The 25,417-nt window shown below is 53.1% G+C and overlaps 1 protein-coding gene across 3 annotated transcripts; it reads right to left on the reverse strand.

Annotated features, from left to right (window-relative positions):
- Positions 1-1,999: 1,999 nt before the first annotated feature.
- Positions 2,000-23,720, reverse strand: CRK (CRK proto-oncogene, adaptor protein). Of its 3 annotated transcripts, XR_008311797.1 has the most exons (7): positions 22,856-23,720; positions 22,007-22,156; positions 20,509-20,737; positions 19,593-19,669; positions 18,296-18,425; positions 17,323-17,513; positions 9,010-9,147 (listed from the first exon to the last, which is right to left on the reverse strand). XR_008311797.1 is itself a non-coding variant. In XM_053274991.1 (3 exons), exons 1-3 carry the CDS (start codon positions 12,765-12,767, stop codon positions 6,261-6,263), a joined length of 615 nt encoding a protein of 204 aa, XP_053130966.1. In that variant the 5' UTR covers positions 12,768-12,987; the 3' UTR covers positions 2,000-6,260. The 3 variants fall into 3 exon arrangements, 2 of the variants coding, with proteins under 2 accessions (XP_053130966.1, XP_053130965.1); XM_053274991.1 differs by lacking the exons at positions 17,323-17,513; positions 18,296-18,425; positions 19,593-19,669; ... (1 more) ...; positions 22,007-22,156; positions 22,856-23,720 and adding exons at positions 2,000-6,268; positions 12,527-12,987 and having other exon boundaries at positions 8,782-9,147; XM_053274990.1 differs by lacking the exons at positions 17,323-17,513; positions 18,296-18,425; positions 19,593-19,669; ... (1 more) ...; positions 22,007-22,156; positions 22,856-23,720 and adding exons at positions 2,000-6,268; positions 12,527-12,973 and having other exon boundaries at positions 8,612-9,147.
- Between the last annotated feature and the right edge of the window lie 1,697 nt (positions 23,721-25,417).

Here is a 25,417-nt window from a genome sequence, read left to right on the forward strand (position 1 = left end):
TTTCATTGCTGCATTGTTTGCATTTTGCACACATGCCCGTCTTACCCACAGGTACAGCGTGGTGTAGTGGCGAGAGTGCTGGACTAGGAGACCCAAATTCAAATCCCCATTCAGCCGTGAGACTTGCTGGGTGACTCTGGGCCAGTCACTTCTCTCTCAGCCTAGCCCACTTCACAGGGTTGTTGTGAGAAAGAAACCTAAGCATGTAGTACTCCGCTCTGGGCTCCTTGGAGGAAGAGCGGGATATAAAATGTAAAAATATAAAATAAAATAAAATAAAATATATTCCCAAATGGGGTCTCTCTTAGGGCCTGCGGACATGATAAGACATCTCCCTTCTACAAAGGAGGATACTCCTCCCAGAAAAGGTTTCCCCTGGGGGACTGCATGAATCTGTCCTGTTCACTTTCAGTTTCACTTTCTATACCCCTCTTCTATCCCTTGCCATGCTATTCAGACTCCTCCTCCTTGCTCAGATCTGCTCCACACACACACCCCAGCCTCTATTCGTTTATTAACCTTTATTTTAAAAGGTGGGGTGGGGTGGGCAAAGGCAAATACATCCGATTTTGAATTTTTTTTAAAAAAAATGATTATAATTGAGCTAGGGGGAACAAATGTCCCTCAGCCTATGAGGGAGGGGAGCAGTGTTCCATGTAACACAGATTCCCAGATGTTCTTGACTATAGCTCCTAGCATCCTGGCTGCAATGGCCTTTGGCTGGGGACCAGTGTTCCCTCTAACAGGGATTCCCAGATGTTGCTGATCACAACTCTGATAATCCCCAGCTGCAATGGCTTTTGCATGGGGGTTATGGGAGTTGTAGTCAACATCTAGGAATCCATTAGAGGGAACACTGCTGGGGACTATGGGAGTTGTAGTCAAGCACGAATAGGAACCCTGCTCAACAAAAGCCTTCGCTTTCCTCTCCTGGCCGCCCAATCTATCGGCAAGCTTCTGGCTCCTGTTGGGAGGACTCAGCATCAAGTTGGATGGGTCCTTTCCAGGAGGGGAGGAGAGGGGGAGGAGTATCAGGAAGCACCCATCCCGCCTCCTCTTGCCGAGCACAGAAGCAAGAGGAAGGGCATGCGGAGATGTCTTTCCCACCATATTCTTACCTACTCAGCAAAGACGGATGGAGGGAGAAGACAAGAGCAGGCCAAGGGTTCATGGGCCCCTCTTCCCATTTTTTCTCAAGACCCATCTAGTTCAGCATCCTGTTTCCAACCATGGTTTCCCACCAGACACCCCTTGGGGACCCCACAGGCATACCTTCTCTTCCGCTGTTGCTCCCCTGCGACGGGCATCATCTTGCCTCTGAGCCTGGAAGTAGCTTAGACTAGCAGCCGTTGACAAGACTTGTTCTCCATGGATTTACTTAAGACCCTTTTAAAGCTATCCAGCTGGGTGGCCATCACATCATGTGGCAGAGAGTCCCATAGGTTAATTATGCACTGCGTGGAAAAGCTGTTTCTTTTTCCTTGGTCCTAAATTTCCTAGAAACCAGTTTCATGACCGATAACAACTGCCATCACGGGCCCACTGGCTATTGCGGTTGCCTTTCAAGCAAAGTGTTTTTCTATGTATCCGAAACTAGGACTAGAAGAAGATGGACGCTATCCGAGAACAGTGTACCATATGAAAATTATGTGTATGCTCTTGAAATGACATCAAATTAGGTTGTGTTTTTTTTAGGGCCATACGATCCTGAACAGCCATAATAAACACACTTTTTAAACTTGGGGTAGGACTGGAGAGACCAGAGTTCAAATCCCTGTTCAGTCATGAAATTCACCAGGTGACCCTGGGCCAGTCACTTCTCTCTCTACCCCACAGGTTTGTTGTAAGGGGAAACAAAACCATGTTTCTTTCCTTTTCCACCCCTCTAATTAAGAGTAGAGCAGGATGTGAAAGTGAAAGTGAAAGTAAAAACCAACAAAATATAATGGATCACCCCACACATGCTGTACCTGCACATAAGGCAAGAGAGTCACAGAGCTGGTTTCTGCAATGTTTATTTACTTCAGGTATTATGGACATGTCTGATTACACGCTACAAAAAAAAATATTAGCTGTCAAGGAAAGTGTGTAGTAGTGTTATATAATACATTGGCACATTTGTCCATGTTTTTATCTTTCACCTAAATGAACTGTTATTAACGATGATTAAAATACTCAACAGTAAAAAAAAAAAAAAAAAGAATCCAGCAAATTAATTAACAAAGATTTAACCACATCCGGTTTTCGTACGAAAGGCTGGGCTGGAAAGTCAGAGCGGAAACAGCGGAAACAGAACAGTCCGGAGCAACTGAGCGCAGCATAGCAGTGCAAAAACCGAGCACCCTGCGGTGCTGAGAGGATCACTCCAGCCGTTGAACCGGTAAACCCAACACTGCCCAAGTGACGGCCGGCCTCCAGGCTCTCCAAGAACCGCCAAAGGAGAACTGCCACTGCAGACCCAGGCCTCTGTTCCTATCCAGGAGTTGGGAGTTTGTAGATGTGGCACCGGGGATGCAGAACTTCGGCCCTCCTGGGTTGATGGACTCTAGTTCCAATCATCCCCCGCTACAGTAGTCAAGAGGGCCAAAGGTGTGCAGCCCCTGACCCGGGCCATGAGCCAGCTGGGGTGGCTGGCGAGTGACGAATGCTCGTGGCGATTTGGGGCAGGGTCTGCCTCCCTGGAGATGGAAGAGGCGATCGCGCTGCAAGGCTCTCCGCTTCCAGGGTCTCCGCGCGCTTTCCTTGCCCTGACCGTCAGCCGCCACATTTGCCATGGTGTACGGAAAAGCCTTAAGAAGCACCACAACGACGGTGCCGTTTCAGCGAGGTGGTCAGTGGAATGGGAATGGGCAGGAATATCCTCCGAAGAGGACTCCATGGAGAGAGGACAGCCATTTCCTCCTGGCTACCCCTAGGCCTTCGTTCTGTGCAAACATGGCTGCAATTTGACCCTCACCCAGGGCTGCTCAACTTTGCCCCCCCTCCACCTGCTTCTGGACTACAACTCCCATAATCCCCAGCCACAGTGGCCCATAGCCAGGGATTATGGGAGTTGTAGGCCAACATAGGCAGGAGGGCCGGAGCTCAGCAGCCCTGCAATCGCTTCGGGGTGGGTGGGACCCCACACTGAGAAGTGTCAGTGCAATGAGGCTTGCACCTCTTTTCTGTCTCTTGGGGGGGGGGGCGAAACGTTGCCAAAAATCCCTATGAGCCTTCGTCCCTTGAGATGGTGCCAATAGCCAGAGTTTATGGGTCTGCCTCACGGGGTAATTCACTTAACTCCACTTCCCTCTGAATAATATTCAGTAGCTGACCAGAAGGATTTCTCCACTGAACTCCTCGAGAAAGACAGCCAGATACGATTCTCCTCGATTATCTGAAATGGGCCGGCATACTTTTATTAGCCCACGCCACAGCGGAGATCCTGGTAACGCACCTCCTGCTGCTGCTGCAATGCAAAACTAACTTGCCTTCCAGACTAGCGTTGCACTATTGTGCACAACTATTTTGCACAACAGCTGTGCACAAAGGGAACGTCGTACAAGCACACAATTCCGCAAACCAAGGGATCCCCGGGTTTTAGCACCGCAACGCGATCTCCTCGCGCAGACATAAGGACAGAGGAAGCGGCCGTATACTGAGTCAGAGCGTCTCCAAGGTTACAGGCAGGAGTCTTCGTTTGCCAGGCTATCAGCCCATGGGCTGCACTTCTGAATAAAAACGGAGGTCCTCGAACTAAAAAACAGAGGCACTTCTACTGAAGAACGTGGCAGGTGGTGTTTTAGAATAGAAGAGTGGCATTTCTATTTAACACGCTGTCCCCGTGACAAAACACTGAAGTCGGTTCAAAGAGCCATAATCCGCCGCAAATGAGGAGGATCCCCGGAGATTGGAAGGGCGCATCGTGAAGCGGTTTAACAGGGAGCTTTCTGCTACCTTGAAGTGTGCTGGGGAAAAGGCAAAGGGAAATACGGAGCAGAAAAACTGGCCCGAGAAAGGGCGCAGTTCCTACATCCCAGTCAAGCTGCAGTGTCAACACAGTCTCACTACGCTCTCCCGCAAACCCAGTCACGCTCATGAAGGCAACTGGTGGGGTGACTTCCCCAGATTCGAGGCAGGGTCTGGACCGGGGGCCCCGAGAAGCGGTTGGACTACAACTCCCACCATCCCCAGGCAACAGCGGATGACGGCAGTTGTAGGTCCCGCCACCTGGCTGAGATTCCCAGATGTTGTCAACTACAACTCCTCCCCAGCTGCAGCCGCCTTTGGCTGGCGTTATGGGCGTTCCAGTCAACAACATCTGGGACTCCCCTGTTACAGCCCCGGCACAACTCTTGACACTCCTGCCGATGTTGGACTACAACTCCCATCACACTGACTACTGGCTGCTGTGGTTGGGGACGCTGGGCACTGTAGTCCCCAAGCCAGCTGGCCTAGCTCCCGCAACCACCGGCTCCATGCTTAAGGCCACCGTCATATCCCAGCCTGAATGGCGGGCACAGCTAGACCCTGTCTCCCACCCCACAAGGAGAGCAGAAGCCCCAAAGCAGCTCCGTTTGGGCAGAAGGGAAGAGACGCCACTAGCCCGTGGCCGTGCTGAAGGCAGACTGAACGGCAGCCTGTTCGGGGGGACTCGGGCACACGCCGTCTTCTGCAAGGGAAGCCCGCCTCCCAGCGTTTGCTCGGCACAAGCATCCCCGGGGACGTTTGACCTCCTCGTCATTGCATGAGGAAGACCCTTCTGAAACGCCAGCCTTGTAAGGACAAGCCGTTCTGGTCGCATGAGCTGGAGGGGAGGGGAGGGGGAGCACCCGAACCCGGAACGTTCAAGTCGTGCATCACGGAAGCGCGAGAAGGCGCCCCTCGCTGGTGGCCTGCGGATGTCCGAGAATCAACCCAGGAGCGTTTTTAAGTCTTTCCATTAGTTTATTAAAAACAAGACCTTCCGGGATCCACCAGGTGGACGCTTTACAGACGGAAGAGACACAACCCCAAAACAGCCGGTTTAGAAGCAAGGAGGTATTTGGTATTTCAGTTTAAGAAGGCGGCATTGGTCTTGCTATAGTGAATGAGTTAAGAGCGCTGCGTTTACCCAAATGGAAGACTCCAAATGGAAGACTACTCTCTCTAAAAAATAAAAAGGAGACGTTAAATACAGGATATACCTGGATTAACCTGGAAGGGACCCGGAATTTAAGACGACCCCCCCCCCCAGTTTCTAATAGCAAAGAACTTAGAAAGGGGGGGGGGGAGACCCCGTCTTGGATTCAGGTACTCAAAAATGCTCGGGGGGGGGGGTTGAGTTGGTGGTCTCTTCTCCTTCCTGCAGCCGGTTAGTCACTTCTGGAGCGTAGTGCTCAGCTCTGTAGTCAGTTTAGCCACACGGACTCTTAATCAGACTCGTGACGCCTCCGTCCTCCGCACTCGGAGGGAGGCTTCATGGCCCATCTATATGCGTCAATATTAATATCTACTCGGAACATGAAAAACGGCTACCGGCTAGGTCTGTACTGGGGACACATTTCTGGACCCCTCGGAGAACTCGGGTTTGGCCCCGACCCAGCCAAGTGGGGCCAGCAAAGCCACAGCAATCCCAGTATCAAAAGACTACACTTAAAAATAAAAAGGAAGGAAGGAAGGAAGGAAGGAAGGAAGGAATATTGCCTGCACCGTGCAATAAATTTACTGATTAGGCAACCAAGCAGTTGACACAGGAGTTACAGAGACAGGTCTAATCCAAAAAGGGGGCGCTCTCGGGTTAGCAAGTTGTGAGTTCCCGACAAACCGTGCTGGTTTACCACCTACGGAGAAAGCCATGGGACCGGGGGGGGAAGCCAGGAATGAGACCCCCACCTCCGCACCCCCCATGGCGGCAGGCGGGGACGGGAGACCCCTCTCCTCCTCATGGGCTAGACCCCCCCCCCCCCAGCCAGGCCAGAAGCCACCGCGGTTCGTACCCTGAAGCCACAAGCCTCTCGGAAGTGGTGGGTCCCGGGGCTCAATCTCAGGCAGAATGCGTGCGGAAGCCACGCGGCTTGGGGGACACCTGGAGGAACACAGTCTGGATGGCAGCTGCAGTCAAGACCCGGCGGGGCTGGTCCCATCTGGAAGCGGAGCAGGCGGGCCCGACTCAGCTGAAGTCCTCCTCCGGATTCTGTTGGTCGAGCAGCCGGACGTGCGTGAAGGGGAAGTGGCCCCGCCTGCCGCCGCACTCGCCTTCCCATTGGCCGCTCATGTTAATCTTGGTGACTGTCACCAGCTCACCGACCTGCAGGGGGGAAGAAGGCACCACCGTCACACAGAGCTGGGAAGGCTTCCAAAACCCCCGGGGCAAATACGGAGGCGCCACCCACGCACAAACCAGAAAGGCAAGAATTGTTCACACGGGGCAGAATCACTCTGTGGAACTCTCTGCCACAGGATGGAGTGGTGGCCACCAGCTTGGTTAGCTTCAAAAGGGGCTGGGACAGATTCACAGCGGACAGGGATTCATCTCCTCCCAGGGACTGAATAGCAAGCAGTGGGCTTGAGGAGAACATTCACGCGGCTCAGAAGATGGCAGCTGCTTGTGCCCAGAGCAGCCACCTTCCCCTCTACGCTCGGGCCCCTCCCTGGGAGTGGGAGCTGCTTCTGAGCCCGAACCAACGGGCTGTCCCGGACCGCACCAGGGGCACAAGGCTAGCAGCAGTGGCCTCCGTCACCCGGCCTCTCCTTCTAGAAGCACCCAAGTGAGGATCCGGCCGCTTCACACACCGGGGAAATCTATTTCCGTGCACCTCTCCGCAGCTGACCTCAATAAAGGCAGCGGATCTGAGCAAGACGGGCTGAGCGGTCTAAGCCTCCGTCTTCACTGTGGGTGTGTTTCTGAAGCAACGGACCAACCCAAGGGGGCTTTCAGCCTTTCAGGGTGGGGTGCGTGTGTGTGTGGGGGATCTCACACTAATTCAGGTGCAGATGGCTACAGATCCACTTGCTAGCTCGCCAGTGGCGAATGCCCCCAGCCCTCGGGCGAGCAGGACAGCCAGCCTCCCAGAGATCTCCTATTCACTGCCATTTTTGAGGTGGCAGGGAACAGCAGGGATCCCTTTGGAGCAGGAAGAGGAGGGGGCACCCACTGTGTCCTCCCCACCTCCATACCCCAGTGCAAAGGACAGAAAACCGGCTTCTCTCCCAAGTCCTCTGCCTGTGCGCTGGAAAAGGATGTGGGGAAAGAGAGGGGACTGGGGAGAACAAGATATATGGGCTAGCTGGTGAACTGAGCCTACATTTGTAAATCCTTGCCTGGGCGGGCACAGGACACAGGTCTCCAAATGCAAAATGGGAGATGACCCAGACCCAGCCAAATTAAATTTGGGGCATTTCACTTTAAGTGACCGTGGCAGACAATTCCTTCCATGGACAGACACTCTCCCTCCTGGAACATAGGAAGCTGCCATATACTGAGTCAGACCCTTGGTCCATCTAGCTCAGGATTGTCTACCCAGACTGGCAGCGGCTTCTCCAAGCTTGCAGGCAGCAGTCTCTCTCTGCCCTCTCTTGGAGATGCTGCCAGGGAGGGAACCTGGAACCTAGATGCTCTTCCCAGAGCGGCTCCATCTCTGAAAAGGAATCTCTTCCCATGCTCACACAGGTAGTCTCCCATTCAAATGCAAACCAGGGAGGACCCTGCTTGGGCCCAACTCTGGCACCTGGTCTAGGACATTCAGAGTTATTTGGTGCAATCTTGGGTTTGTCCTAAGCAGTCCTGCTTCTGTTCTAACTATATTACTTGTCAAGGGGACGAGGAGAAGCCTATTTCTCCTGCCCTCCACAACGTTCATCAGCAAGTCCAGTAATTTTGCAAAGTGTCCGTCATCTGGCTCCTCGATGGAAAGAAAAGTTGCCAAGGCCTGTGCAATGACATATGCCAGGGTTGCACAACTTTGGCCCTCCAGCTGTTTGTGGACTACAACTCCCATCATCCCCAAGCAGCTGGTCTGAGTGAGGAGAGCTGGCCTTGTGACAGCAAGCATGACTTGTCCCCTTTGCTAAGCAGGGTCTGCTCTGGTTTGCATTTGAATGGGAGGCTACCTGTGTGAGCACTGGAAGAGATTCCCCTTAAGGGATGGAGCCGTTCTGGGAAAAGCAGAAGGTCCCAAGTTCCCTCCCTGGCAGCATCTCCAAGCTAGGGCTGAGAGAGACCCATGCCTGCAAGCTTGGAGAAGCCGCTGCCAGTCTGGGTAGACAATCCTGAGCTAGATGGACCAAGGGTCTGACTCAGTAGACAGCCTCTTCCTGTGTTCATTGCAGCCAATAGTCAGGCATGATGGAAGTTGTAGCCCCAAACCTGCAGGAGAGCCAAAGCCCTGCCCTAAACGACAGTTATATTTAGCACTGCAGAAGCACAAAGAAGCGAGAAGGAAGCCGGTGCGTATCGCCCTCTGAGAAAGGCCAGGAAATGATGCCCCAAAGGTGTGCTTTGCAACTTTCCATTCCCGAACGCCTTCTACCCCAAGCCTGCCCGAAAAGCACACCTCATTTCCATCAACCGCCCTTTCGGGGTGCCAAAAAAGAAGGCGAGAGAAACCACCCCAGACACATTCGTTTGGCTACGTTATCGCCCAGTATGTACCTCCAAAGCCAGGGCTGTCTTGTCGTAGGCATTGGGGACCCGCTTCTGGATAACCCGGGCCAAAATGGGGCCATTCTGGAGGTTGGGCAGCGGAGTGTTGATGCTGGGCTGGGCATAGGGGCCCGGCTCCGGCCCCCCCAGCGGCTGTGGGAGGGAAGGATCCTGGTTACCTCCAATCGGAGCCGACACGGACGCAGAGGCGGGTCTAAATTTCTCCACGTACGGGACGGGGATCATGCCGCGCTTGCCTGCGCTGTCTTCTGCGTTCCACCACTGCTCTTCCGGCTTCTCCCAGATTCTCAAGACGTCTCCTTTTCTAAAGGGAAGATCCTCGTCGTCGTTGCCGTTAAAGTCAAAGAGCGCGCGCACGTACTCGGCTTCCTCTTGCCTCAGGGGCACGTCGCTGTTGTGCCGGGATTTGGAGACGGGCTCGATCAAGGTGGTAGTGTCCAAGTAGTGTATTTTGTAGAACTCCAGTAAAGCCGGCAGCGAGTCGAATTCCTGGTCGCCGATTCGGAACCTAGAAGGGTTCAACCCTGGGGGTGGGGAGGGAGAAGCTACAAATTACTCGGGACAGCGGGAATGGGGCCGCATCCTGCTACAGGCAGCCTTTCCATACACTCGGCTGTCATGTTTTAAGCTTCTTTTTTTAAAGTTCAGGGCTTGACAGTGACAACAGTTCCAGGCGCCAGGGAGCCACAGTGCCGAGAAATTCACCATGGCGCCTAGCGTAGGCCATTCAGAGGCAAAGTTCTGGAGCACTGTCTTTATTCTAAGTATGTAACTTGTAAAAAGGATCAAAAGAAGCCTGTTTAGCCTCTGCTTCTCATTGTCTGTCACTAAGACTGGGGACTTTGCCTTGTGTCTACAGTTTGGCTCCTAGATCCAAAGACAACTGGTTAAGGCCTCGAAAAGGACATTCAAATACAGAGTGATTGGATAAAACCTTGCTTTGTCCAGGGCAGCCCAGCTTTGGTTCTATCTTATTGTAAAGGGGATAAAGAGAAACCCATTTACTCCCCCCCCACCACCATAATGTCCATCACCAAGTCTTGAAATGTTATTTACATTTACATTTATATCCTGCTTGTCCTCCAAGGAAAAGCCCAGAGCCCAAAGTACACAGTTATGCTGATCCCAACCACCCCCCTGTGAGGGAGAAGGGACTGGCCCAGAGTCACCCAGAGAGTTACGGGGCTGAACAGGGGTTTAAACTTGCGTCTCCCTGGCCCTCGTCCAACACTCTAACTACGCTGGCTCTCCAAACTTGGTAGGCTAGGAAGTTGTGTGCTGCCGAGTCAGAGCCTGGGTCCCTCGTGCTCAGTATTGCCTACATTGACCGGCAGCGGCTCTCCCAGGTTGCTGGCCAGGATCTTTCCTAGCCCTCTCTATCTGGAGATGCTGCCAGGGACTGCGCCTGGCCCCTTCTAGATGCAAAGTTACCCCGGGCTCCTAAATGTTGGGGCTGGTGCCTAGACCCAGATAAAATCTGTCCAGGCCTGCTACAGTTCTTCAAGCTATGTATACTCCCTCCTCCGCCACATCAGACTTGCTTCCGACATTTATAACCCAACCGAAGTTCAAAATATCGCACACATTAAAAGAAGACCCATAGATCAAAACCGTGGAAGTAATGAGAGCAGTCCAATCAAGGAGGCAATTAAGAGCTCCAGTCCTGGGGGGCGGGGGTGGTGGAGAAGCACACAGAGGTGTCTCTGGCCTACTTTCTCCGGACAAGGAAGCGAAGGCCTCCCAATCCCAGGCGCAGGGCAGCCACAGCAGCAGCCTGCCCTCCCCTCTGGCGTCTGTGGGTTGCTCCCCAGAGCCAGCATCTGGTGGGGGGCCAGGGTGGGAAACGGGAGGCTCCAGCAGGGCCAGAGGGGGCTGGCAGTGAAGACACAGCCTCCCTAGAGTTTGCGTAAACAGGCACCAACAGGGAGAGCTACTCTCCAAGTAGGCCCGGATGATCCTCAGCCCGGCATCTACAAATCCACTTGCCAGCTTGCCAGGGGCGAGTACCTCCAGGCCTCTGGCGAGCAAGACACCCAGCCCCACCCAGCTCTCCTCCCACTGCCATCGGAGAGCAGGCAAGGGGCAGCAGGGACCCTTCCGTAGCATCCGGAGAGAGGGGCTCCCCCTCTGCCTTCCCTGCTCCCAAAGGGCAGGAGACCCACTGTGTGCCAGGAGAGGATCCGAGGGGAGGGCATTGGGGGCGCCCACCAATAATGGCTGGCTAGTGAGCCGAGTCTAAGTGTGTGGGCCGCTGACCCAGCAGACTCAGTAGAAGGCAGCTGCCTCGGTTCCTACTTCAATTCCACCTTGCAGGCAGGTAGAGAACAGGGAACGTTCTTCTAAACGGCACCCAAGCTGAGGCGGCCCCTTCTAAGTAACTGACAGCTGCCCACATGAGAAGTCCATGAACAGCTAATGTCCAGGTTTAACTCTGCTGCGACTATCCCTGTCTAACTCTATCCTTATTTCTCAAGGACAGAGGCAGGAGCAAAACCCGCAAGTGAAGATGCGATCCTTAGGCGGCTCCGATGCTACTTGGCGAGCCGTGCTGGAAGCAAAGACAAATCTCTCTGGGTCGGCACCCACCGCTAGAGAGCCACAAGCGACCGGCGGCCTTTTGTGCCAGCTCCAGCTCCCGGACACGATCAAGCCACACTTCTGCGGGACAGCAGCGCCTTTCCTCCCAGAGTAGAACGGTGCTTACAAGTCCGCATCTAGCTGCAGTCACCCCATCTTAAAAACACACCTGCGGCTCTGAAAGGCACTCAGCAAATGCCGAGCTGCAGACGCCGCCGACAAACCTGTCTATGCTGCTTGTCATACAGACATACATGAGGCTCCTGCTGCCAACAGGATCGACAGTCTCAAATGAAACAGAAGCTAGACGCAGGACTAGATGTCTGGAGAACCATCTGGTCTGGGGAAACTGGAACTGAATTTTAGTCCTAGGAGGGAGCCTTGGGGGTGGGGGGGGTCTTCTAGCCCAAGCCCCAGTGCAGGAAATCGCACCAGCATCCCTGAGAGAGGCCTGGAGAGCCTCTGGGCGAAAAGCTCCAGTGAAGGCCCGAAACGTGAACTCTCCTCTGCAGAGACCAAGCCCTTTCCAAGCAGCGCCTCCGGGACCCAAAACAGCCTGTGTGATGCAACACTGCACTCCTGGAGACACACCCTTGACCCGACGATTGCAGCCTTCCCCACTAGAGAGTGGACTGCAACGGGGGCCCTTGCAAGCAGTCCAGCGAGCAGCCGGTGCCACGGCAACACACACCCGCGCCTGCTTTTCGAGAAGACCCCCCAAGCACTTGGTGTGAAGCCGTTACTCGCTTGCAGAGCCTCGGCTTGGCCTGCAGAAGGCCCCTGGTTCAATCCCTGGCAGCAACTGCAAGGGCCTCTGGCTGAGGATCAAGGGAGTTGTAGTTGACAACATCTGAGAACCCCGTTCGAGGGAACACTGCGAGTCCCATCACCCCCGGCCAAAGGGGGTTGTTGTAGTGCTGGGGGCGGCTGCTGCTGGCCCTTCTGCCTGGCCCGCCCAACCCGAGGAGAAGGGAAAGAAGGTGCCACAGGGAATCCCAGTGGCTGCTGACTACCACACCCAGTACCCCCCTACCACTGGGGATGATGGGAGTTGTAGTGCTGGGGGCAGGGGGACATCGCTGCTGGACCCTCTGCCGTGCCCCATGGGCTGGCTCCTCAATCCCGAGGGGAGAGGAGAAGAGGGGAGGAGAAATGTCACAGGGAATCCCAGCAGCTGCTGACTACCACTCCCATCACCCCCTGCCACTGGGGATGATGGGAGTTGTAGTGCTGGGGGGTTTGGCTCCCCAATCCCGGGGGGGAGAGAAGGGGGGGCTCTGTACAGGTCAGAGGCCCCCTGGTGGTGGGGGGGAGTGGGGCGCTCACCCGGGGGGGCCGCCCCTCCTGCTGCGGCGGCGGCGGCGGCGGCGGCTCCGCTGTTGACGATGTAGTGGGAGACGCGTGAGCTCTCGGAGACGGAGAGCACGAAGTCGCCGGGGATGGTGCCGGAGTCGCGCACCAGGAAGGTGCCGTGGCGCTGCCCCTGCAGCAGCCCCACCGCCTCAGCCCGGCTCAGCCGCCCCCAGTACCAGCTGGCCTGGTCCTCCGCGTCGAACTGCCCGGCCATGGCGGCTGCTGGCGGCGGGGAGGAGGCGGCGGAGGCGGGCCCGCCAGCGCGGCTGCTGAGGCTGCTGCTCCTGCTGCTGAGACTCCTACTACGGCTGCCGCCCAAGATGGCGGCCGCCGCGCCTCGCCGCCCGGAAGTGACGTCCGCGGGAGGACCGCCGCCGCCACTGCGGGAAGTGCGTCACCGCCCTGCGCCGCCGCGGGGACCAGAGAGACAACGGACGGGGCCTCTTTCCGACTCCGGCCGCTTCCGGCCCAGGGCGGAAGTGGCCCTGCCTGGAGGCCCCGCCCCTCTCAGGCCCCCAGAGGGGGCGGGGCTGCTGCTGCAGCTTATTAGCCCCTCCCCCCGCGAATCTGGAGGGCTTTCTTTCTAGATCTGTATTACTTTATGAATTTATTATTTTATGCCTGTTGCTTACTGAGCCCTCGAATCTGGAGGACTTTATTTTATTTTAATTATTTATCACATTTATATTTATTCATTACACATTTTATTTAATTTATCACATTTATATTTATTCATTACACATATTTTATTTTATTTATTACATTTATAAACCGCCCTATCCAAAGGCTCTGGGTGGTGCACAATATTTGATTGATTCTAAAAAACTACCTCCTGCCCCTCAAGATTAGGGTTGCTAAATACCAAGGATAAAGGCTCATTTTCTGTGGTGTGTTTTAATTGGATGTTTTTACTGGTGTGTTTGTGAGTCGGCCAGAGGAAAAGATGGTTATGGGGCGCCTTTTTAACCAATAAAGATTATTTATCAATCATCATGATTATTTTAACAGGGCGATGCCTTTTCCTGGTGTGGCAAAAGGGCGCCCTCCTGTGGCCACCTTCCAGCAAGGGAAGGATTCGCTGTAGGATGCCAAATACACACACACATATGCACACACATATAGTGTGTGTGTGTGTGTATGTGTAAAGGTAAAGCGTGCTGTCGAGTTGGTGGCGACTCGTGGTGACCACAGAGCCCAGTGGTTGTCGTTGGTAGGATACAGGAGGGGTTGACCATTGCCAGCTCCTCCCGCACAGTAGGAGATGATGATGCCGTTCAGCATCTTCCTAGATTGCTGTTGCCCGATAGAGGTGTTTCCCATAGTCTGGGAAACAGACCAGCAGGGATTGGAACCAGCAACCTCTAGCTTGGTAGTCAAGCCATTTCCCCGCTGTGCTGTTAGGTGGCATATATATATATAATTTCCGATCTTAGGCCAGCAACACATAAATCAAAAAATCATCTTATTTATTTATTTATTTATTTATTTATTTATTTATTTATTATTATTATTATTATTATTATTATTATTATTATTATTACTACTACTACTACTACTACTACTATAATAAATCTCCAAATGATTGGCACTAAGATTACATTACAATTCAAAGAAGGCAAGACTGGAGAGCCCTACAAGGGAGGGAGCTTCCTGCGGAGGGTGGCTGCCCCTTTTCCTTCTTTTGTGCTGAAGATTCATTTTCCCACACTTCCCGGGGAATTTGTTAAGGCTTAGTCAAAATAAGTCAGAGGGGATTGAAATCCTTCAGGCTAAACTGCAAGGGCCTGGCTAAGCCAATTAAAAGAGCGAGAGTAGCTAAAGTGCTTACAAAACAAAGATCTGAGACTGTGATGCCGCAAGGAACTCACCAGGAGGTGTCAGCCTCCCCACAACAAGCGCAGCAAAGTGTTTATAGCAACTGAGTTCTCTAAAATGGAAAGGGGTAGCAAAAGTGTTGTCTAAATGCTTCCACTTTATTGCTTTGTCCTCGTAGAGAGAGATCGAGAGATCCTGATGGAACTTCTGTGTTTGTGAGCACAGTGAGCACACTGTGAAATTAGGTAGTGTGTGTGTGTATATATATCTGTAGCCAGAAGCTACATGCAGTTAAGTTCCTGCTGCACTCACTTTTAAAGGTGTTGCTTGCTGCTAACCCCACCACCACCACCCCCATGGAGGCACACTCGAACCACTAAACCGGTTCGTGGGTCGGCTGAACCAGAATGAACCGGTCCGTATCCGCACCACTGCCCGATCAGAGGTTCATGCACATCCCTGTTCCAAACCCCCTCTCTAATCCTGAAGTTTGCAGGAAAGTGAAGGAGCCTAGATAACTGGTCAGATTAATTTGCTTTTCGAAATCTGCAAACTTCCTTGGAAACACAGAGGTGAAGATTCGAGAGAAGAGGGGCAATGGAAAAAGGTCGCCAGTTTTCTAGGTCATAGTTGAATCCGATGAGATAAGGAAAGATGGGGGTGGTTTTCATTATTATTTCAGATGTAAGCGACTGCATTGCCCAAAGAAAGCAATCTTTCTGTGACCATCAATCACTCCAGACCACAGAAAGCACCATGGCTGGGGCTGTGCACCAGGTGATAAGGAAGTTTCCAAGCAACAGTCAGCGGCCGCTCTAAGGAGAGAATGGGGACCCAGCGACGAACGGTCCAGCATTCACCAGCCCTGAATAAGTCCCCCTCTCCATTGTGCCCTGTCAAAAGGTGCAGGCTTTATGGCTCTGTCCTGTTGCTCAGACCTGCCTCCTTTTGTGCGCACTTCCTCCAGACCACACGGCCATCCCGGTCTTTTGGACAGCTCCCTCTTTACCAGGTGGACACAATGCTGATGGCAGGGCAGAAGGAGACCTGAAGAGCAGAGAGAAGAGGGCATTCCCCCCCCCACACCCTTGAAATACAGAGGAATGCATTGGAGGTAGTTGGCAGACAATTGGGGGAAAGCCAAGGTGAGTCTGTTAAAGCAGAGGCTTCTCAAATGTGAGTCCGCAGGTGTGGCTGTACTACAATTCCCATCACCCTCCATCACCAGCCCCTGTGGAGGATGGCCATTGTAATCCAACCACAGCTTGCAGACCCCCATTTGAGAACCCCTGGTGTTAAGGCACTGTTTGCTTGAAAATGGGAGGCACGGCATGGTGAGAGGTTCTCCTTCGGGGAAGGTTTTTAAACAAGCCAGAGAGCCATCAGTCAAGGATGCCGAGAGCAGCTTCCTGTGCTGATTCGGGTCCCTCCCAACTCTCAGCGTTCAGTGATTCAGCCCTGCTAGCCCGCCTGCTTCTTTTGGGAGGTGCGACCAACATTTCGCCTGATCCACCAACTGTAGATTGGGCCACGCGTGGTGTAAGGCTCTTTGCAGGGGTTAGAACTCTGGTAGTGTTGAATGTGATGTAGGATTAATGGGTTGGAACTCATGGCTGTGCTTTGGGTCTTGGTTTAATGGCTTTGAACTTCCAGGAAAATCAGGATACAGGAAGGAAGGACTCTTACAGTTTTTTTTCTATAGGATTGATTTAGGAAATCTTAATCAATGAATCACGAGTCAATCAATCGATTGAATTTACATGTGAGTTAAGTGATGCAGTGGTTCTCTTTCAAGATGCTCCTTGCCTTTTAAAGAAATCAATCTAACCAATAAATCTAGCCCGTTGTGGTTGCTAGCTGCTGTCCCTGTGTGTTCAGGTAGTAAGTAAATCAACCAGAATATGTTTTGTCTGTTTTCCTTCCAGGGGAAGAGCACCATAGCAGCAAATGGAAGGAGAATCAAGAGAAGACGGGAAAACCACTTGGATGTCCAGCCTGTGATCTCTAGAGCTGCTTTCCTCCACCGAGACCCGCAAAACCATAATCCACCCAGATCCCCCAAACCACCTGCTCTCTAGTGATTTTGAAGAGGGCGCAGTATTGGCTATGTCAGAGAAGGAGAGTGGAACGGGGCTGACGGCCGAGGTTCTTAGGGCGGCCCAGCGTACTTTATCTTGTGTCTTAACTGTGTACACCCTCATCTTGGGAAGTCTCCTTTGCGTTAGATGGCTCCTGCAATTTCTAGGTGCAGAGTAGAAGAGTCCTCTGCTGTGGCAGACCATTATGTAAACTGCAGATCAGCAACGCCTAGCCAAAAGATCAGAGATGAAAGGATTCACAGCCTTTGAATCCATTAAAAAGGCACGCCCGTGCTGGGTATTTAAGAGAGCACCTCCTTCTTCACAAACCCCGCTGCCTATTCTTAAGATCATCGGGGCGGTCCTGTTGCAGTTTCCCCCAGGTCATTCAGTGGCGACCCAGAACCGAGCCTTCTCTAGGGTGGCCCCAGGGCTTACGAACATGCTCCCAAATGAAACCAGACCTTCTCCAGCTCTGCCTGCTTTAAAACGACTTTCGAAAATGCACCTCTTTTAGCAGGCTTTTCATTTATGATGTTTTAAAGTTTTATTGATGGTGATGTTAGATTGTGTGGTATGATTTAAGGTTTTAATGGTTGTTTTTATAGTGAACCACCCAGAGATTTTATAGGGGACAGTCTATAAATATAATCAATCAATGGTGGCAGATTTATTTGGGAAACTCCCGGTTTTAAAAGTGGGAATCCACCCTCAAGCCACAAACAAAAGAGAGAGGAGAAACCCACCAACATTTGACACTCTGGGAATAATTTGGTTCCCTTTCTTCGTCCCGCTTGTCAGTTTGCTTCACTGAAGAGGCACAGCGATTAGACTTGGACATCCAAATTTGGAGGCCAGAGACCTCAAGGCATTCACCTTGCTGGAACCGAATGTGTAGAAGCAGCAACGGCAGGCTGGAGAGCAGGAGAGAACATGGACCGGTCGCCACGAACCAAGATGCTCAAGACCTGTGAGCTGGCTGGTCGTATATATGGTGGGTGACGTAGCGTGCCACGGTGGCGGAACCCTTCATGCTCGTGATATCCGCACTTCCACAAACATCGGTACTAGGAAAGCAAAGCAGGGCAGGGGGGCGGGAGAGAGAGTCAGTTTCAGGTGGAGGATTTTGGGGTCAGCCTAGGCTGAAGGGGGATTTCGGAGAGCCAGCTTCAAATATCTGAAGGGCCGTTGCTAAGGAGCGGATCTCAGGGCAGGGCCAGAACCAATGGATCAAACTGGCAAGGAAGCGGATTCAGGCTAGACATCAGGAAGAATTCCTGAAGACAGCAGGGGTCAGCAGAACAGCCCACCTCATGACGGGGGTGGGCTCTCCTCTTCGGCAGGTTTCCAAACAGAGCCGGGGTGCCATGGCAGTTTCCCCCACACTGAGCAGACCTCAGTGGACTAGACCACCTCTGGAGACCCAACTTTTACAGTCCATGATCTTTCCCAAGGTTTCACAGCTGGAAAGGGGAATGCTGTTGCATCTTCATACTTCTAGGGTGGGTTTATAGGGAAGAGCCCATGGAACACAGAAACGTCAGAAAGTGCCTTGTACGGAGTGAGGTCCCTGGTCCATCTAGCTCAATATTGTCTACACCAGGGGTGGTCCGACTTGTTGAACTACAACTCCCCTCGTCCCCAGCCACAGTTTACTACGACAGCTGGAGGGTCACATTTGCCCAGCCCTGGTCTACCCAGACTGGTACGGAGAACACCAAATGTGTGGGCCTGGCTCAAGGGCTTTGCAGCATCCCTGACAGAGCCTTCCCTTTGAGGCTGTGTGGAATCTGTCTGGGTTGCGGGGTGTGTGTGTGTGTATTTCCCTTCCCCTCTAAAGAAAACGTACTATTTGTAGACCAAGGCAGCGATAAGGGCGGCCAGCAGGACGGCTAGCAAGATGGAAAGGATGGAGGCAATGACAATCATCCCAGCACTCCGCCGTCTCGGTGCCGTATCAATGGTATCGGGACTCTTCCCTGGCGAAGAGAATACTTAGTTTAAAACATTGTTCCATTTATTTAATTTCATTACATTTATCATATTTATCGACCGCCCGATATGTGCCGTTTTATTTATTTATATCTATCTATGTGAACTGCTTTGGGAACTTTTTTGTTGAAAAGCGATATATAAATATCCGTCGTATCTGTATCGTATCCGTACCCGTACCCGTACCCAAGCTAGAATACAACAAATATAAACAATTAAAATGAATTAAACGGAAATCCGTATACCTCTCCAATGCTTACAATGAAAACAGATGAAAGAGCTTACAAACCGAGCAAGTGCGTTTCAATGTCCAAAGACCATGATCAATGCTCTATTTCAAGCAGCTGGGAGCACTTGAGATTAGAGGTGGGAACTGAAACTAGATAACCAATCCGAGGACAGGAGAAAGGTGTATGTGTGTGGGTGATATTCATACTGTGGCTCCGTATACGACTGGATGGCCTCTTCCCCCTTGCAGAGTATTCTTGGGAGGGGGAGGGTTACATTAGAGGACAGAATGCTGCGTAATTCTCCCACTTGCCAATTTCTCCCTAAAGCTTCTCCCCTTCCACACTTTCCCTGCCACCTCTATATTCTGGACCCATTTCCCTCCCGTCCTTCTCTGCTTCCGTGGTGTCCTGTTGACTGCAAGCCTTTCGGGGCAGGGCACCAGTCCCCTCTCATGCTTTGTGAAGAACCACAGTCTTGTCTGTAAGCTCTTTGGGGCAGGGGACTAACCCTCTCATCCTTTGCCATATATCCAGAGAGCAAAACCATCAGCACAGAGACCACCACCACACCACCACTAGGCCCACTACAAAGGAACCTAGGAAGCTGCCATATACTGGGTCGGTCCATCCAGCTCAGAATTGTCTACCTAGACGGGTAGCGGCTTCTCCAAGGCTGCAGGCAGGAGTCTCTCCCAGCCCTATCTGGAGATACTGCCTGGGAGGGAACTTGGAAGTTTCTGCATGCAAGCAGGCAGGTGCTCTTGCCAGAGCGGCCCCATCATCCCCTCAGGGGAATATCTCACAGCGCTCACACATGTAGTCCCCCATTCAAATGCAAACCAGGGCAGCCCCTGCTTAGCAAAGGGGACACTTCACGCTTGCTACCACCAGACCAGTTCCCCTCCCACAGACGTTGCCAATTACCCTGAATCAGTGTGATGGGTTCCGACCAACGTGTCTCGGCTGTTGGGCCAGTGTCGTTCATGGCAAGGAACTTGACTCTGGGAAGGAAAAGCAAGAAGCAGTCAGCACAGAAGGACCCTCCTCCTTCGCATTCCTGTGCCACCGGCGGCATCAGCGGGGGGGAAGAGAGTGGCCAAGAAGGGCACTTGGTCGGGGCAAGGACAAACTCTGACATATACGAAATACTGATACACAGCGACACTGCCTGTGGTGGTCTGTGGGACTCTTTGCTGCACCGAATTTAAATTTGGAACGAAGGACGCTGCCGTCGACTGAACTGGTCCACCAAGCTCAGTATTGCCCACTCTGACTGGCAGCAGCTCTCCAAGGTTTCAGGCAAGAGTCTCTCTCATCCTTATCTGGAGATGCTGCCAGGGCGGGAACTGGGGACCTTCTGCATGCAAGCAGGCAGGGGCGCTACCCCTGAACAATGGCCCCAAACCCTCAGGGGAATATCTTACAGCGCTCACATGTAGTCACCCAAGGCAGGTCCTGCTTAGCAAAGGGGACAATTCATGCTGGCTGCCGCAAGACCAGCTCTCCTCCTCCCCAGATTCTCAAACCTGGTCTCCCCAGACGGTGTTGGGACGACATTTCTACCCCACCCCCACGGGTGGGGAGCGATGGAAATGAGAAAAACAAGAAGACTGTCTTGTTCTCGGAGTTCCGCAATTCCTCAGGTGGGGCTGGACGCCAACCGTAGCAATGGATGATGGGAGTTGTGGTCTACCGACACCTGAGGACCCGAGCCTGAGAACCTCTGCCCCATGGATAAAACTTGGGGCTGGGTGGGGAAGCCTAGAGTGGCCTTCCGTTGCCATGGGCTAATGACACCGGTTTGTTCTCGGGCGTCTGGGAATTGCTGGAGGAATCTTACCGGTAGGGCCCGGGCAGAGGGAGGGGGCCGTTGCAGTCCGGCTTGGAGGCGTCGTCCAGACAGTCGGTTTCGTTCCCGACCCGCAGGACGGTGATGTCCTCGCTTGTTTTGGGGCAAGGGTAGTTCAGCCAGGAGGTCTTCAGGGTCATGTAATAGGGGTTCTTCTCAGGGAAAAGGCGGTAGGGCGGCAAATCCTGGGCGGAGGCCGGGTTGGAGAAGTTACTCATCGCTGCGGAGACAAGGAGAAGACGCCATTACCCTCGACAACACCTCGATGGCCAGGAGGTGCCGCCGACAAAGAGAGAGAGAGAGGCAGACAGACATAAAGAAATGAAATGAAATGCCTCCCTGTCCCCAAAGGGCTCACAACCCAAAAAAGGAACATAGGAAGCTGCCATATACTGAGTCAGACCATTGGTCTATCTAGCTCAGGATTGTCTGCACAGACTGGCAGCGGCTTCTCCAAGGTTGCAGGCAGGAATCTCTCTCAGCCCTGTCTTGGAGATGCAATGTGATAGACACCAGCAACAGCCACCGGAGGGTTGCTGTGCTGGGGCTGGAGAGGGCCAGTTGCTCTCCCCCTGCTAAATAAAAGGAATCACCACTTTTAAAAGGTGCCTCTTGGCTCAGTTAGCAGGGGATAGCTGAGGAGGAAGTCAATTGCTTGATTCACACATAACGTTCAATGTCAGCTCGTCAGGAATTAGAAACATAAGAAGCTGACACAGAGAGTCAAGTCACTGGTGCATTGAGCTTAGGGTTGTCTGCACTGTCTGGCAGCGGCTTCTCACTCACTCACTCACTCACCTGCATGAAACTCTCAGACCAAACCCCAAAAGATAGAAACATGCCTTTTTACAGGCAGGTCCCAGGCCTCGCCCAGACTATGAGAGAAATAACAAAATCCCTGGAAAATCAATTCATTTGCTGGAAAATGCCGGGAAATTCTCTCATTGGAAATGCATGGGGGAAGGATACCTTCCGACAAAAATTGGCAGCTCTCTTGGGTACTGTTCCAGACAGAAAATCCGGACGGTCACTGAATTATGGAGCAACAAACAAGGTGTATTTTCCCCCCAGTTCCCTGCATTTCAGTCCATGTCGGGTTTCCTCGAAAGTCACTTAAGAAGTTGAAAAATGCAAAAAAGCTCCAAGTGCTGGAGATACAAATACAGTGTTCTAAACACCTAGAAATTGTTTAAGAGCCAGAGTGGTGGACTGGTTAGAGTGCTGGACTAGGACTGGGGGGACCCGAGTTCAAATCCCCGTTTGGGCATGCAACCCTGGGCCGGCCACTTCTCTCCCGGCCTAACCTACCTCACAGGGTAGTTGTGAGGAGAAACCCTGGGCTCCTTAGAAGACGAGCGGGAAAGAATTGCAATCAATAAGTCCATCAAGCAATCTACAAAAGCTGGTGAGAAGCTGGCTGGTCTTCCCAGCCCTGCCGAACGGGTCGTGCTCCTGCTTCCGGGGCGAACCCCGGGAAACGCCAACGTACCGTCTCCGAGGGCCACCACCAGCCAGATTCCGTCGGTTTCACTGACTCGGCTGTTGAACTCGCAGCGGGGCTGCTCCAGGACAAAGGTGGAAGCCGTGATCTTGGCTTCTAGCGGCCGCTCCGTGAGGCGCGGGGTATAGGCAATGTGTTCTGGAGAGAAGGAGGGAGCCAAAGAGGGAAGCGCTCACCATCGTGAACTGCTGAAGGGAGGAAACAGCCCTCTGGGCATACAGAGACTGCCTGGCCCTGTGCATGCCCTCGGTGGGCCCCACGTGGTCTACAAGCCAGGCCCACAGATTTTAGCCAGGGGACCATCTCGGGGGATTCTGGGCAACATCTAGCCCCTAAAGATGGGAAAGAGGCGACAGCACTGCTGCTCTGAGAGCTGTGTGTGTTCTCACCCCACCTTCATTCTGACCCCTGCACAATTAGGGTCAAATGGCAGTCACTTTTGCACAGAGGAAAGCATGAGGGTAACAATGAGCAAAGGGCTGCCTTCTTTCCATGGGGTAATCTCACCTTACTTAGTTAGGGACACAGGAAGCTGCCTTCTACTGAGTCAGACCCTTGGTCTGTCCAGCTCAGGATTGTCTACCCAGACTGGCAGCGGCTTCTCCGAGGCTGCAGGCAGGAGTCTCTCTCTCAGTCCTCTCTTGGAGATGCCACCAGGGAGGGAACTTGGAGCCTCAGATGCTCTTCCCAGAGCGGCCCCATTATCCCCTAAGGGGAATCTCTTCCAGTGCCCACACATCAAGTCTCCCATCCACATGCTTGCTCCCACCACCAGACCAGCTCTCCTGATGAATCTCCCGTTAAATAGGAAACGATGATAATGTTTTCAGAAGTTACCTAGAGCACCAGTAACATCGATCACCACGGCCAAGAGGCCCGCCAAGAAGACAGCTGTCATCTTCGCCACCTCCGTCTCCAGCGGCGTCCCACGCAAGAGTGCCAGCTAGGGAAGATCGCGCCCAAAGCTCTCTCCGCTCTCAGTCTGGTCTTCCTTCAGTGAGCCAAGCCCAAATCGACCTTCCCTTTTTCAAGAAGCTGCACAATTATTAATATCCCTTTTGTTGTTGTTGTTGGTCCTCTCTCTCTCTCTCTCGCCTCAATAGAGGGGCGAGGGCTGACAGCAAACAGGTCTGGCTCGTTTGGGGAGCGAGTGGGGCGGCTATGTCAAAGAGCTGGGGAATGTATATACATATAGATTTCTCAGGGGGACTGGTGACCTTGGCAGATCGTAGAAGGGGGACTAGTTTCTGAAGGTGAGAGCAGGTAGGATTTAAGCCTGCCTTGAAGGCTTTGACTTCTCCCCCTGCATCACCACAGCTGGCTGCGGGCACTCCGTTGGATGAGAGAGAGAGAGAGAGACACTCTGTACATGCGCAGCGGGTATGCGCACATGCGCGGGACCACACGCACATGATCTTGTGCCTCAGGATTTGGCACGCTGCGCAAAAGAAGCCGGGTATCTCTGTGTGCTGTGGACTCCAGAGGCGCTTGCCAGTGGCAAGTTGCCACTGATAATTCCGAGTGTGCCCTCCCCTCAAGCAACAAGTGTGACCATGCTCCAGTGCGAGTCCGTGCATGAGCACAGAATGTGTGTCTGTGCACAGAGGTTATTTGCCATTTGTACGGCTACCTTCTAGACACATCCTTCGTTGAAGGAAGTTTACAGGTCTTCTGGAGCAGGGTTTCTTAACCTTGGGCCCCCAGATGTTGATGGCTTACAACGCCCATCATAACTCAGCCACAATGGACATGGCTGGGGATGATGGGAATTGTAGGCCATCAACATCTGGGGGCCCAAGGTTAAGAAACCATGGTGCAGACCAACCCTCTGCTCAGTGCAGGAAGCTACTACGGCTTCCCCTCCACTGAACGTGCCCCACCTTGCTGAAACGGGGCCCAGGGGAGTGCAGCCTCTGTGTATCTAAGGTGGGTCTCTCTCGCACTCGGGGTGACTCATTATCTTTCACGCTTCAGTCCCAGAAAGGTATTTTTAGCGTGGTCCACACCCCGCTCCAGATCATGAGAAGGCCTTTTGTCCTTTTCAAGAGAGCAAATTCCCCGCAGGGCGAAGCTGTTTCCCAGCACAGCAGCAATCCCCCCTGAAGCATGTGGGGGTGTGGCTTTAGAGGGAAGGGAGAACAGGCGAGGCCCTGAGAGACCACCGACCCCGAGGTGCAGCTCGCCCCACAGCTCTGGGGGGCCAGCCCCCTTCCCAAACCAACCCCTGCAAGCTGTGAAAGTGGCAGACAGGAAGGAAAGAATCATACAATCACACCACATTAGAATTGGAACTGGGGCCTCAAAAGGTCCTCTAGTCCCCCCCCCACTCCATGCAGGAAACTTCCTCGGCCTCTCTGACAGCCGGCCGCTTAACCTCTGGTGGGGAATCTCCCCACGAATCAGGAGCAACAGAGGACCAGTGGGTCCCTCCTGCGATGTGACAGCCCTCCGGGTATTTTCGCGGGGCTTTTTAAAGAGGAAAATTCAGAGCTGCCCCATGGAACGACCACCCTGAAGGAGAACCCCCAGAGGTTCCGTCGTTTCTCACACCCGTGAATTACTTGTCCATAAATTTCACAACAACAGATGCCGATACAAACACATTGCAAACACCAGGCCAGCAGCCAGGGATCTCCGTCGGATCACGGGGCCGAAACAACACAGAGCGTTGTTCTCATGGGTGGCCTAGGGCTGTCCTGGAGGGAAAATTTAAGAACAGACCCTCCGCTGAGCGTCTCTCTCCTGGTGGCGCAGCAGGAGTTACAGAAACGATGGCTTGTCTTTTACTATATTGTGATTTCTATAGGGATGGGAACAGACAGAGGCAGCTGCCGTAAGGCGAGTCAGACCCTTGGTCCATCTAGCTCAGGATTGTCTACACAGACTGGCAGCGGCTTCTCCCAGGTTGCAGGCAGGACTCTCTCTCAGCCCTCTCTTGGAGATGCTGCCAGGGAGGGGACTGTGAACCTTCTGCACAGAGTGGCCCTATTATCACCTCCAGGGAATACCTTCCGGTGCTCACATGTAGTCTCCCATTCAAATGCAAACCAGAGTAGACCCTGCTTAGCAGAGGGGACAAGTCATGCGTGCTACCACAAGATGGCGCAGCAGGGAAATGACTTGACTAGCAAGCCAAGGTTGCTGGTTCGAATCCCCACTGGTATGGGAAACACCTCTATCGGGCAGCAGCGATATCAGAAGATGCTGAAAGTCCTCATCTCACACTGCGCGGGAGGAGATGGCAATGGCCAACCCCTCCTGTATTCTACCCAAGACAACCCCAGGGCTCTGTGGGCACCAGGAGCTTGAGGGCATGCTTTAACACAAGACCAGCTCTCCTCACAATTACCTCTCCGGGGTAACTGTATCCTGCCTTTGAGAACTAATTATCTGGGTCTT

This window comes from Hemicordylus capensis, chromosome 12 (assembly GCF_027244095.1).
Source record: "Hemicordylus capensis ecotype Gifberg chromosome 12, rHemCap1.1.pri, whole genome shotgun sequence".
Classification (NCBI taxonomy): domain Eukaryota; kingdom Metazoa; phylum Chordata; class Lepidosauria; order Squamata; family Cordylidae; genus Hemicordylus; species Hemicordylus capensis.